At 37.7% G+C, this 14,705-nt stretch overlaps 1 protein-coding gene across 1 annotated transcript in view; it reads left to right on the top strand.

The window, feature by feature from the left end:
• The window catches only part of P3H2 (prolyl 3-hydroxylase 2), a 165,828-nt gene that overhangs the window by 133,488 nt on the left and 17,635 nt on the right, over nt 1–14,705 (top strand). The window contains 5 exon segments of the mRNA XM_021671370.2: nt 1,628–1,759; nt 2,981–3,123; nt 3,447–3,536; nt 5,676–5,716; nt 6,934–7,028. Coding sequence (XP_021527045.2) covers nt 1,628–1,759; nt 2,981–3,123; nt 3,447–3,536; nt 5,676–5,716; nt 6,934–7,028 — 501 coding nt within the window.

The following is a 14,705-nucleotide window of genomic DNA, read 5'->3' as shown; positions in this document are numbered from 1 at the left end:
TTAGAGTTAGACATTAACAGTTGGGGAAAAATACAAATGGCTTCCGAATGCAGTTTTTTTATTAGTAGCCCTGCTATGAAACCCTAAAGGCTATCTTTCTGTCACTCCTATTTTGCTGCTATTTATATTCACTTTGAAAAATATTTTTTCATTCAGATTTTGAGTTCTCTATGGGTGTCTTTTGCCTTTACCTTTTGCTTGTCACTTGGGATTAAATGGAGTCTGTATTAGAAGGTAAATAGAAATGCAAATGGTAAGTTGAGTAGGAGAAAACTGTTGAAGGTTGTTTGTTTTTGTTTTCTTAAGAAACAAAACAGCTAGTTATTTATTTCTAACATGCCAATCAAATAAATAGAACTCATTCTTCCTTCACATGCCCTGACTGGGGTTAATAACCAATGGGCTTTAGGGATTCTGTTAACTGTGCTGTAAATGATTCAGTTAGTTAAGTTATGCGAAACTGGCACATTTTCCCCCACACCAGAAAATGCACATTTCCTTCCTGTTGTGTTCTGGGGTCTCTCTGCAAAATCATCAAGATCCAAGCCAAACTCAGACTAAATAGAGAACCTTTTGAAAAAAAAAAAAAAACGCAGTTGTGGTAAATTAAATTGTGCAGCTATGAGATCAAATGATTTTATTATCATCCTCAAAAGAACCCACTCAGCACAGCATGAATGAACCATTCTTCCTGGAAAAGTACATCGTCTTCTTCGTAAAAATCAGTCGAGGTAAAACGTTTTCTTCTGGGGAGGCATTTTCTTCTGGGGACATTCACCACTTGTGTTTCCTCATCTCAGGTTTTGATAAGATAGAGTCCAGAGCCAAAGGGGGCATGAAAACCCCAACACTTCAGGACTCTCAAGCAAGAAGAACAGGAACAATAAAAAGGAGATAAAAGAGAAAGAGGAAATAAAAGGCTCATTTAAATTTCTTTAGTTTTCATCCTTCTTCCTGTTTTACCAGTCTCTGGTAAAGAATATACAATGTTCCTAGTATTAGAATATACAATGTCTAGGCGATAGACTAATTTATAACTGGGCAGAATAGGTTCCTGACCAATAGGTGTAAAAAAAAGAGTTTTTATTTGTCCTTTAGGACAGTTTGGCTTGAAAATGTTAACAAAGAAAAAGAGCATTTTTGCTTCACTTCTCAGTCTGAGTTTTTCACGTCCATCGTGGTTTCTTTTTCTTAACTGTTCCTTAACATTTACTAGCATCTGAACTTCCATTCCTGATTCCAGGGCACTTCAAGCCATCTAAGCTATCCAAAGAGAGGCCCCAAAGTTGTTAAATATGAAACTGACATTCAGCTGGGTGTAGGTGGGGTCAAGTGGACTGTGGGGTATTAAAAGTGCATATGGGAAGGGAAGAGTGAGGCGTAGAGAACAGATTGTGAGCTAGAGGATTTGGAATCTCCCGTCGTTCTAGTGATCGCCGACCAGGATACCTTGGCAATCACCTGCTTTCTTTGTAGAAAGGTTCTACAGTTAGGAAGTGAGGATTAGAATGATTTTGCCCTCAGAGTGTGGTGAGGTGAGGAATGCTCTGTGTCACTGTGGCTGTGACGTTGACGTTTGGACACTCAGTAGCCTGGAGGAACACATGTGTTGGCTCTTGTCTTCCAGATCACTACATGCAGGTGCTTGTTTGTCAGCATGAATGTGTGAGGGAGCTTGCCACCCGCCCTGGCCGCCTCTCACCCATTGAGAACTTTCTTCCTCTGCACTATGATTACCTACAGTTTGCCTACTATCGAGGTAAAGCGTGGGTCATCCATGAATACTTCTTGGGGGGTTGTGGGTCGTCATTACAGTCATCACATTTTTGTAATTTAGTACTCTGCCTTCTTCAGTTTATTATCAAAGCAATGGGAATTTATGCATTTCTTCTCTCCTGAGCTGCAGAACAAGAAGAGCAGAAGGGGAAACCACCAATGGGCAAAGTACAAAATTTAATGCTTTGATAATTTACTCAAAGTTATACTAGATTGACATCTTGCATGATTTTTTTAGATTTAATTTTTAAACTCAGTTTAAAAGGTACTTTGCAAAATCTCGTTCCCCAAAACAAAACATTATTTATTAACCTGGTGTTGATGGCACAGAATGAATCACGTGCTCAAGTCATAAACAGTGAATCAAAGGAGATGAAAGAGTTGCTTAATTTTTATCATTCGTTTTAAAAATCAGAGTCATCTCAGAGTATATATAATATGTATGTATATGTATTTGTACACACATACATACATGCACACATATATATATACATACACACATACATGTATTGTAAATCTCCATTAGAAGTCCAATGTTGTGACTTATTTGAAAACAAAGCATACAGACTTTTAAAATTTCTCTTGTAATAACTGAATATTTCTATAATGAAAAGTTTATATTGGAAACATCCTTGTTAGTTCCTTTTAGTAGTTTGCTACTGTTGGATTTACCATAATTGTATAGGGAGGGATTTGAGGGGCTTCCTTCAGAGCATCTGGGACTTTATGAAGAACTTTGCATTAAACTACCAGTTTACCACAAACTGCAGCAATGAAAAATAACATTTGAAAAGCACTTATATTACTCACGCATTATGTACAAAATGGTACATTACTGTTGCAAAGGTCATCTTCAGGATGTTTACTTAACCCAAACTCAGTACAAAAATCAGAATTAACTCATACAATTCTGCTGTTAATCTGTGTTGAATAATAAAAGTTGTCAACATCTTCAGGTAGAATTTTGGTAATTTGCACAAAACAACTAGCACCAAAGCAGAGCAAAGGTAGTAACTTTTGAATACCTGAAATCATGTCCTTCCTTTTATCTGTGACTGCTTCTCCTTTCTCTGCTCAGCCTCAATTTATCTTCCCTCTTATTACTGTTTAATGCTGACCTCTGTAGACATGTTGATGATCTCCCTTTAAAATTCTTTGGACAGACCTAGGCTGACGCTAATGCTGTAGCTCCTTTGTCTTTCAGTTGGTGAATATGTCAAAGCCCTGGAGTGTGCCAAAGCCTACCTTCTGTGCCACCCAGATGATGAGGATGTCCTAGACAATGTGGACTACTATGAGAGTCTGTTGGATGATAGCATTGACCCTGTATCCATTGAGGCCAGGGAGGTAAGACCAATGTTTTGAGAAGAAACTCTTGATTCTGCACGTGTTCTGAGGGGAGGTGATAAAAATATAACACTGGTCTTAAAGATATCTAACAATTTAGCAAAGGTTCTAGAACTCAGTTCTTTCACACTTATGCCAGAAGCACATTTTTTCTCATACATGCTAGTGTGTGAAAGCATGTTGAGATGGGGACATGTTTTGCAGCTCTGAATATTTCTGTCAGCTCATTTGTGACTATTTAATGAAAATATGTCCATCTGAACATTTAATCTCTTATCTATTATTTAAATAAAAAATGTCTTTCTTTACCTCTTTTTCTCTAGGATTTAACAATGTTTGTGAAACGTCATAAGCTGGAATCTGAGCTGATAAAATCAGCTGCAGAAGGTCTGGGATTTTCATACGCTGAACCGGTAAGAGGAAAGAGGAAATGTTTATTAAAATAATGATTCCTTGGAATTTGTTTTATGTTTTTATTACCCACCCCCATATATGCCATTTACCTCAAAAAGCTAAGATTCTAATGCTTTCCTTGAGGTAAAAATTGGAGATGGGGGATGTTTACTCAATATACGTGATGAACTTTAAAAGACTAGTAGATTTCCACATCAGTCATTCCACATGAATGAGGTCCAAAGTTGAAAGCAAATCTATTGGGTAGAAGCATTTTGTGTTTGACTCATTTTCCCCTGGGAGTGTTTTATTTTCCTAAATTGTGGATGTGGTATTTTTATTTTTTCTTTTAATGCTTGTATATTACCTAAACATTAACGAGACTTCACAAAGAACATCATCAGTCACAATCCTACCATCCACTGACTTCACTCCACTTTTCTATGTTGTCTTCTAATCATTGTTTAAATGAACACATACCTTTTGCAGAAACATATACTGTGGTATAAAGAGATTTGTATTTAAGAAGATATCATAAGAAATTTCTACATTTGTGTAGCTTTAAAAAGTATTTTTAGATACATTTCAGTATCTAAAAAGTAGGTAGAATTTAGAATTTTAGATTGATTTACAATAAATAAATGAACTCTTCTGCTGAACATTTGAATTATCTCTAATTTTAAAATTATATGTAATGCATTAGCATTTTTTTCTCTATTGAACTATGCCCTTAAAATAAATTCCTAAGAGTGGAATTATTCTGCTAATTATTTTAAATTTCTTGAAACTAAATTGCTTTTCTAAGAGAATTATCTTAGATATCATTTATTTATTATTAATTTTAAGAGAATAAATAATTACCTTGGAATATTTTATTTGCATACTATTTTAATATTAACAGCATGTCATGTGGGAAGATTTAGCGACTACTCTAAAATCTCATAGTTCATAACAGGTTAAACAGGCATTTGAGGCCGGGAGCGGTGGCTCAAGCCTGTAATCCCAGCACTTTGGGAGGCCGAGGCGGGTGGATCACGAGGTCGAGAGATCGAGACCATCCTGGTCAACATTGTGAAACCCTGTCTCTACTAATACAAAAAAATTAGCTGGACACGGTGGCGCGTGCCTGTAATCCCAGCTACTCAGGAGGCTGAGGCAGGAGAATTGCCTGAACCCAGGAGGCAGAGGTTGCGGTGAGCCAAGATCGCGCCATTGCACTCCAGCCTGGGTAACAAGAGCGAGACTCCGTCTCAAAAAAAAAAAAAAACAAAAAAAAAACAGGCATTTGAATCCTAGTAATGAATAAAAGTGCCATTTTACCACAAACTTATCAACAATAAGAAATAACATTTTAAATTTACTTTTTTTATTCATATATGTAAAATAATACATAATTTTGTTTTAACTTGCAATTCTTTGATGAGCAGCAAGAACAAACCTTTAACATATTAACTATTTTTCCTCTTGTTTTAATTACTTGGGCATGGGTTTTATTCATTTATCCATTGGTTGCTATGTAAGCTCTTCAAATGATATACAAGTTAGTATGTTTTTAAAATTATTTCTAATATATCCAATTTGCAAGCTTTTTTCCTTTCTTTCTTAATTATATCATGTTTTTATAGGCATGTTTTAAAAAATGGGTTAATTTTAATGTACTACTTCCAATATAACACCTTCTAATATATTAATATTTATATCTGGTCTTACTTATTCTTTAAAACTTACGGTACCCAAGAGACCTTCGTATATGTTATTTACTAATTTCATGATCCTACACAGATGATTATTTAAGCTGGATTTTGTTTGTTTGTTTTATTCAGAAGACTTAAAGAAGTTGAACTGAATGATTTTTCAAATGTTTTTCTGACACCAAATTTTAAGTCACTTTCTTGGACAAAAGGATGTATATCCAGGCTAATTCCGTACTATTTTAAAAATCTATTTGTAATTCATGTTGTCCTTGCCAAATCTCCACTAACTTTAGCCTTCCTTATCATTAGTCTTTGAAATAAAAATATATTGTATCTTTACATAATGTGCAAGTTTCCTAAATTATAGGTCTTTTGAATGTTTTGTACACATTTTATTTACCTTAATTCTGTAAGTAATGTTTTAATGACAAAATTACTGCATTTTTTTTACTCAATTCAAAACAGAATTATTGGATCAGATATGGAGGACGACAGGGTGAGAATCGGTAAGTCCATTCAGAACGCAAACTGGGCTTTGTATGAAGAGAAATACTTAGTGTCATAACCTATCATAGAGAAATGTAGCTCTCTGAAATAGGCAAAAAGATATAATAAAATAATTCTAAGCTGTGAATTAGGAGCTCTGCATCCAGATTCCAGCTCTTCTTGACACTTTTGTGTAACCTCAGGTAATATATCTTCTGTTTTCTGGGTCTCATGTTTTTTCCCAGAAAAAAAGAAAAAAGGGCATTATTCCAAATCTGAGAAGGTTGGCTACTTTTGATTTATTAACAGAAATAACTATGTAATTTTTTTTTGCGGATGAATTCCCTTACTGTATTTACTTGGAATGATGAAGTTCAGCATGTTATACTGCAAGCTAAAATATTAAGTGTCACTAACTGAATCAGAAATCAAGAAAGCTCATTGTTTAAAATGACGAAAGTCGATTTACATCTTTTAAAGAACTGAATCTCAGAAGGTTAGAAATACCTGCTTGAGATCACATGGTCCAGCTTATTCATTTTCAAATTGGGAAACTCAGCCCCTGACAAGGCAAGCAACTTGCTTAGAGTCTCATCACAAGGGAAGGGCAGATCCAGATCTCATTTACAATCTTGAAATCTTTCACTAGACTTCAAGGACTCAACCCTTCGGTGGCGTAACATTATTGCAAAAGATCCCAGAATGTATATACACATTTGGATTTGTTTAATTTTTACATTTATAAAGGACGGCCTGCTATCATTTGTGTGTTTGGAAATGACAAACCTGTGTTTTCTTTCTCAAAACAGTCATTATTTTGACTACATTTGAACTTCTGCATTATGACATAATTCATTTCAATTCAACAATTGTTCAATAATGCACTCCATGTTCCAGGCCCCATTGGACACTCTGAGCATTATAAAGATGCACATGATAATGATTTTCCTACTCTGTTGAGATTAGAGTCTAATCTGAAGGAGATTAAGTTATGAATACAATTAATTGTAATTAAGGTTGCTAAGAAGAATTAGAGGCGTGAAATAAAGCAAACTCACTGAGGAAATAGAGAACTTCAAAGAGGCAGGGACATTTAATTTGACTTTAAAAGACAGGTGAACTTGTGTACAACAAAATATACAATATAAAATCATAGACTACCTGGGTAAAGTATTCTTTGCCTTTGAATGTCGCTATTCAATAACGAATTTCCATTTAAAATTTTTTGATTGGGCAGGGTCCCTTCAGGAGTGAACATAGAGGGAGCAGAAGTTCACGGATTGTCAATGGGAAAAAAGTTATCACCCAAGATAGATCGAGACCTAAGAGAAGGTAAGTAGCTGTACACTTTTACTCTATAAAGGAGGGGAAGGGGAATTTGGGGCTTGACCAGTTCTTATCCAGCTCAAGGAAGAACCCACTTCCTCTAGAAAATAATGAAAGGACTAAGCTATTATACTGCGTAATAGCCTGAAAGCAAGACTTAAATACAAGAATGTGTTAGATTTTTATATTATTACGATAGGTTTTTAAAAAAATGCCTCCAAATTCACTCCCTTGTCTGTTTCCCATAGGAATCTTGCATGATCATCACCATTCTCAGAATACCAGAGGCTTAGCAATTTCCTATGGCGTACTTCTGTTACAGCGTCAGTGAGTGCTAGGTAGTGTGGGTTCAGAGGAACTTGGAGAGGAGGCAGGCCCCATGGTATATTAGGTTAGTTAATCTGAGATGCTCGAAGCACATAGATCTGAGCAGGGCCTTTAGAGAAAGCGGAATTTAGTAGGATGCATGAATGTAGGGGGAACCATTCTAGTGGTTTAAAAAAATGGAGCAAAGGCACAGAGATGAAGCAAGCAGAACATTATATACCTACTTAGGTAAGATCAAAATTAGTGGAGACATGGGTGGAATGTTGCCAAAAAATAGTTTCGAAGTAGAGCCATTGTTATATTAATAAAAACTATTAGCAATAATAATACTAACAGCAGGAGTAATTCCTAACAATTATTATCTCTATATGTTTTATGATTTCCCAGGAAATTTGCACACAATTTATTTTTTGCACACTGTTTTAATACTAACAGCATCTCATGTGGGTAGATTTAGTGACTTCTTTAAAGTCTCATAGCCCAGAACAGGTTGAAAAGGCATTTGAACCCACGCATTTGACCCAAATCCCATTTCTTCATCTGCTGCATGAAACATAGAATAGTGTAGATACCAAAAATGTATCACCTATTGATTGAGTAATTGCACGATAAGAAGAGGCTTTCAAAATGCTGCTTTGGGAAGAAGTACAGTACTTTTTCCCCAGGAGACCTCGTCAGCACATTCTTCTGCTTTGAGAAATTCTGGCTCTCTACAGCTCTCGCATTTCCCATCCCTTTCCTTCCTTAGCTTCCAAGTCAGTTTGAAGCAGTAAACAGGATAATATGCTCATCTAATCTGACCTGGACCTCAGTTTGTAGCCACAAAGGCCAAGCTGTTTTACAAATGCCAGAGAGCTTCATGGTCAGCCAGAGTTCATGTTGCTTTTTAAGCTGAGAAATCACCCAGGAAGTTCATGCCAATAAGCCAGCACATTGCTGTAAATGCTTGGGAAACTCCAGGACGGTTGCCAAATTTCAAAGCATTTTTCTTTTCCTGGCTACCAGGGAATCTGGTGTCCAGCAACTGATTAGAAGGTTAATAGAAGAGCAGAACAGAAAACTACATGTGATGGAGAATGATCATGACTGATTGCGCTACCCAAATCGACCATTTCTGCGAAATTGTCTAGGTTGAAGTGGCTAGTGGATTTTAGGATGGAATGTTTTCTGGGAACCTACTGGTCTGAAGGAAAAAAAAAAACATGTTTACATACTGTACTCTCATATTCAATACAGAATACTTCTGTGGCCAGATGTGTGTGAGCTTTTTCTTACACACACCAGTAATTCTCCAGTGGATAGCAACTGAGTGTCAAATAATCCAATTCAGTTCTGACACTGTCTCTCTGGAAATAGTGTCAGATCCCACAGGTTAAGGGCTCAGCCCACAAGACTGCCCCCATTTCAGATGCCAACTGCAAGTATAAGTTGTTACTTCTGGCCAACCCCTCATGGACCAGCTATAAACCAGTGTTCTCATGATCCTGACTTTGGGTTAGGTTAACTTGCTAGAGCATCTTGCAGAACTCAGGGAAACAGTCGTGTTTACTGGTTTATTATAAAGGATACAGATGAACAGCGAGATGAAGAGGTACATAGGGCGAGGTATGGGAGGATGGGAGGAGGAGCTTCCATAACGTCCGTGGGCAAACCACCCTACCACCCTCCCAGCATCTCCACGTGCTCAGCCACCTAGAAGCTCATCAAATCTTGTTGTTCAAGAGTTTTTATAGAGCTTAATCTGCAGGCCCCAGACTCCTTTCCCAGAGGTCTGTGGGTGGAGCTAAAAGTTTAATTTCCCTAATCACTTGGTCTTTCTGGTGACCAGCCCCATTCTGAGTCTTTGTAGGGGCCCTACCCTAAGTCACCTCTTCAGCATAAACTTAACAGTGATTAAAAGGGTCTCATTGTACATAAGAGGACACTCTTATCCCTTGGGAAATTCCAAGGGGTTTAGAAGCTCTATGCCAGAAACAAGGGATAAATACCAATATATTTCTTATTATATAACAACGAAAAAGCCTATTGTCCAGTCATCGAATACCTAATTAGGATATAAATTAAGAACAGTGGGAGATAGAGACAAAGTTCTCAACCAGAAAACACTTTCCTATCTTAATCTGACTAAAGGGTGATGTCAGGGGGCATGCGTTGCAGAATAAAGTATACTTCAGCTCTTCTCATCTTCCCCAAAGAGATTGTCATCTACTCTGAATGCCTGACAGTATTTAGTATTTAGTAGTAGTCCTACTGGACAGCTCCTAAGCATTAAGATGGGGTGACCCAGAGCTACTTACATCTCACAGTGGCTTCAGTCCATGAAACATGCATAATATGGCAACTTACTTAAAAACATTTTTGTCACTTGTTTGTTCTCCTTTCACCCACCAGATATTTTTATTTAAGACAGAATCTTACTCTGTCACCCAGGCTGGAGTGCAATGGTGCAATCTCAGCTCACTGCAACCTCCGCCTCCTGGGTTCAAGTGACTCTCCTATCTCAGCCTCCCAAGTAGCTGGGATTACAGGTGCATGCCACCATGCCTGGCTAATTTTTGTATTTTTTTTTTAAAGCAGAGATAGGGTTTCACTATGTTGGTCAGGCTGGTCTCGAACTACTGACCTCAGGTGATCCACCCGCTTTGGGCTCCCAAAGTGCTGGAATTGCAGGCATGAGCCACTGTGCTCAGCCAACCCACCAGATTTTTAAATGTGATGCTGGACATGATTCCAGAGTCAGTAAAGGGATAGTAGAAACAATGTTTAATAAAATTGGAATCAGGAGGCTTAGTTTCTGGAATTATCTTAGTCTGATGTGCTCCAGTGATGAAGATCTAGTGACTCAATTTCTCTGGGCCCTGTGTTTTTTATCTGTAAAAGGATAGTAACTGTTTTAAGATAGTGAACATGAAAAGCGTTTTTTTTTTAAGAGACAGAGTCTCACTCACTCTGTTGCCCAGGCTAGAATGCAGTGGCGCTATCTCTGCTCACTGCAACCTCTGCCTGCTGGCTTCAAGCAGTTCTCCTGCCTCATCCTCACGAGTAGCTAGGACTACAGGCACACACCACCACACTCAGCCAATTTTTTTGAATTTTAGTAGAGATGAGATTTCACCGTGTTGTCCAGGCTGGTCTCGAACTCCTGAGCTCAGGCAATCCGCCTACCTCCGCCTCCCAAAGTGCTAGGATTACAGGTGTGAGCCAACACGCCCGGCCTTTTTTTTTTTTTTTTTTTTTTTTGTAAAAGGCTGTACTCATATAAGGGCTTGTTAGCCTGCCCATCCCATCATGCTTTGTATGACATTATCGGATTTCTGATAAAGTGATTTTTCTTGCCATGAGTCAGACAGTGAGTACAAAGGAGTACTTTCTTAGGTGAGCCTTTCTTGTTGCAACCAGAGAATCAGAGCCAGGCACATACTTTATGAATGAGAGAAGAATTAAGTTGTTTGACTAAATCTTCTTGGGCTGTGGTTAAGAATTGGCTGAAGCCATCAAATCAGGCCCCAGAAACCACAATTTATTGGACTAGATTTTTATTTTTATTTTAATGTTTTCCCCTGTCTGGTGTGCTACTAGTCATGTGTAGACTGGTTGACTTGCCTGTTGAATGGTGGAGTTTCTTTTATCTTTTTTTTCCTTTTGGTTAGTGGATGGGTAATTGGTTGTTTTTGTTAAATGTACGTGTAGGAAATATCTGTAAAATTTTATACTTAGTAATATTAATAATGATGTTAGCTACAGGAAAGGTCAATTTCTAATGAAGATTCTCCCGGAACCCAAGATTCAGATATTTAGGACTCTAGGCCGGATGCAGTGGCTCATACCTATAATCCCAGTATTTTGGGAGGCCAAGGTGGGCAGACCATGAGGTCAGGAGATCGAGACCATCCTGGCCAACATGGTGAAACCCCATCTCTACTAAAATACAAAAAATTAGCCAGGAATGGTGGCACGCACCCGTAATCCCAGCTACTCAGGAGGCTGATGCAGGGGAATCACTTGAACTGGGAAGCAGAGATCACAGTGAGCCAAGATCGCACCACTGAACTCCAGGCTGGGCAACAGGGCGAGATTCTGTCTCAAAAAAAAAAAAGCAAAACAAAACAAGCAAACAAAAGACTCCGTGTCTCACACGCCCTTCACTTGATCTTTGCATGTTACTTGTGGAATGCTAGGAGAATTATCAATATCCCAGTAGCCTTCTCTTAATGCTATATGTTTATTAAGTTGTCTTAGTCAGAACTTAACACAGTATTCCACGTGTAGCTTATTAATTCAATAATAATGATAGTAATAATAATATATACTTATAACAGAGCTTAAGAATGGTAGGCATTTTTCTAAATATTTTAGTTTTGCTAACTTTCAAAATCATATTTTGAAAATAAGCTAATTATGTTTAAAATAATACACCCTCAATATAGAAAAAGAGAAAAACTTGGCAAAGTATAGACCAACTTAATTCACTAAATCCCTCATCTGTCTTTTATTTCTGTTTGAGTTTTATATTAGCAAATGCTTTTTAGTGAATATACAAGTATCTATCTTATCTTTCTTGTTGAAGGAACATTTCTTTTTATACTTCTAAATTGAAATGTAATATGCAGTTTACTTTTCCAAATATTTGAGGGAAGTCCTATCTCAATTTGACTACGAATCTTAATCAGCTACACAGATTAGAGCAGCCTTTTCCAAATTGTGTTCTATGCTAAGATTTTGGGGGGGATTTTTAAAAGACTACTTGGCTTGATATGAGGGCTCATGCCTCCAATCCCAGCACTTTGGGAGGCTAAGGAGGGAGGATGGCTTGAGCCCAGTAGTTGGAGACCAGCCTGGGCAACATAACAAGACCCTGAAAAAACAAAAAAAAGCTAAACATGGTAGCATGTGCCTGTAGTCCCAGCTACTTGGGAGGCTGAGGTGGGAGGATTGCTTGAGCACAGGAGGTCAAGGCTGCAGTGAGCCATGTTGATGGCACCATTGCACTCCAGCCTGAGTGACAGTGAGACCTTACCAAATACATTTTTTAAAAGCTTTTTTATTGCTGCAAAAACCAAAAAAATAGTAGCTTATGAAAATATCCGTTTATTATCTCACAGTTTCTGTGGGGAAAGAGTCTGACGAGAACATAACTGTGTCCTTGGCTTCAGGATCTCTCACAGGTTTCAGTCAAGTTGTTGACCAGGGCTGAGGTCTCTTCCGTGGCTTGACTGGGAAGGATCTTCCTCCAAGTTAGATAGCAGAATTCAATTCCTAAAAAACTGTTGGAATATGGTCTCTCAGTTCCTAGTTGATCGTTGGCTGGAGGACACCCTCAGTTCCTTGCCGTGTGATCTTCTTCAGTGTCACCACGTATATCATCACAGCATGCCAGCAGAGAAGACAATAGACTGAGTCTATTAGCAAGACAGAAGTTGCAATTTTATGTAACGTAGTCACAGAAATGCCATCTTATCACAATATTCTGCTGCTTAGAAGCAAGTTCCAGATTCCACTCACACTTGTGGGAAGCAGATTACGCAGGGGTATGAATGTCATGAGGCAGTGATCATTGCAGCCCTTCGTAAAGTCTCTGTGCAGAAGGAAGTTGGGGGGTGGCGTGGGGAGGGAGATAATTGTATTCAATTAAGGCCAAAAACTGCTGCATATTATATTACTACTTAGTACATTAATAAGGCCTGTTTATTTATTAAAAGTTATGAGATGTCCTCTTATATTTTATGTAACCCAGTACTTCCCCAGGACTTTCAATGCAACAAAATTTGAGAAATAGTGAATTGTAGAAAAGCGTATTTTTCTAATCAACTAAAAGATGTGATACCAAAATAGGGGGATTATGGATATATTCTTGGGATCCAAAAATTCCGTATTTATAAATTTTGATTACAATTTTTAAAAATTAAGAGAAGCAATTAGGGGTTATCTAAGGGACCAACTTCTAACCAAATGCTGTCATGGGATTCCATAGTTAAATGGATACAGTTATGGTCATATTGACACCAATTCATAATACTTCAATGGTTAGAGACTAGAAATAAATGAAATACAATGAACTTATAAATAATGTATTAGGACCAGATGAAAGCTAATGTGGTTTGGCTGTGTCCCCACCCAAATCTCACCTTGAATTGTACTAATCCCATGTGTCAAGGGCAGGGCCAGGTGGAGATAATTAAATCATGGGGGCGGTTTGTTCTCCTGGTAGTGTATAAGTCTCACAAGATCTGATGGTTTTATAAATGGGAGTTCCCCTGCACAACTCTCTTGCCTGCCACCATGTAAGACATGCCTTTCTCCTCCTTTGCCTTCTGCCGTGATTGTGAGGCCTCCCCAGATGTGGAACTGTGAGTCCATTAAACCTCTTTTTCTTTATAATTACCCAGTGTTGGGTATGTCTTTATTAGCAGCATGAAAATGGACTGATGCAAAGGCCAAAATTAATCATGGTACAATAAGATTGTGTAGTAGTTTAAATAGAGAAAAGTTGTGGTGGAATAGTAATTACACACCAACAGTACCATAAGGAACCCTGACTCAAAAGAAAGCAGACTAGATCAGTAAGTAGACTATTCATACGGAAAGTAGCTTTTTATTTTCAGAAAAATAACATTAACCATTTCATTTGTTAATCGGAATTTAGTTCGTTTTATGCTTTTATTTAGTCTTATAAATAGGTTTTGGCACTGTGTGAAACTATTAAAATAATTAATGGATAGATAGTTTCATGATTGCATATATAGAAGTAAAATTAGAGTAAAAATAATTTGCCAGCACTGGAGCTCCTTAGGAAACTTTTGGTTTAACAGATAACCGAACATCACTCTAGATTGAGAAACACTGCTGCATTCTTTTAATATTCCATTAATCATGAGCTGTGGTGAGTCTTTTATCCTACCTAGACTAATAAACATTTAGAGAGTGTTCTTCCCTAGCTGACTAATCTGTTTTATAGAGATAAAGTAGACATCAATTTCAATTGTCTCTTCTTTCTTCAACAGGGGTGTTTTAGACCAATGTGTTGGTGACCTTCGCTAGTCCCGGGGTGGCAAGGGGTTGTGTCTCCCCCACCCCTGCTGTTCTTATGTTGACCTGTTGCTATGGACAAGCACACATCAGGCCCCTTAGGAGTATTATAAAGAGTAGGAAGCAGTGTTTTCTTTTCTGTTCGATTTTCTGGTTCAAGATGTTTGCACTATGCTACATCAGAAGATTTCCTCTCTATCAGAGGCTTTGTCCTTCAGTCCTACTCTTTGAGAAAAGGATTCTGTCAGGTCTTGATTTTGTAATTTCACAACCTAAAATGTGTCCCAAAAGTGTCACCCTCTGAAGAGCCTATATGGGGTGAATTGTATA

This window comes from Aotus nancymaae, unplaced genomic scaffold, assembly GCF_030222135.1.
Source record: "Aotus nancymaae isolate 86718 unplaced genomic scaffold, 86718_ANA_hifiasm-v0.15.2.pri h1tg000067l, whole genome shotgun sequence".
Taxonomy (NCBI): domain Eukaryota; kingdom Metazoa; phylum Chordata; class Mammalia; order Primates; family Aotidae; genus Aotus; species Aotus nancymaae.
Note: the sequence above shows the minus strand (reverse complement) of the source record. Positions and strands in the feature narration are given on the sequence as shown.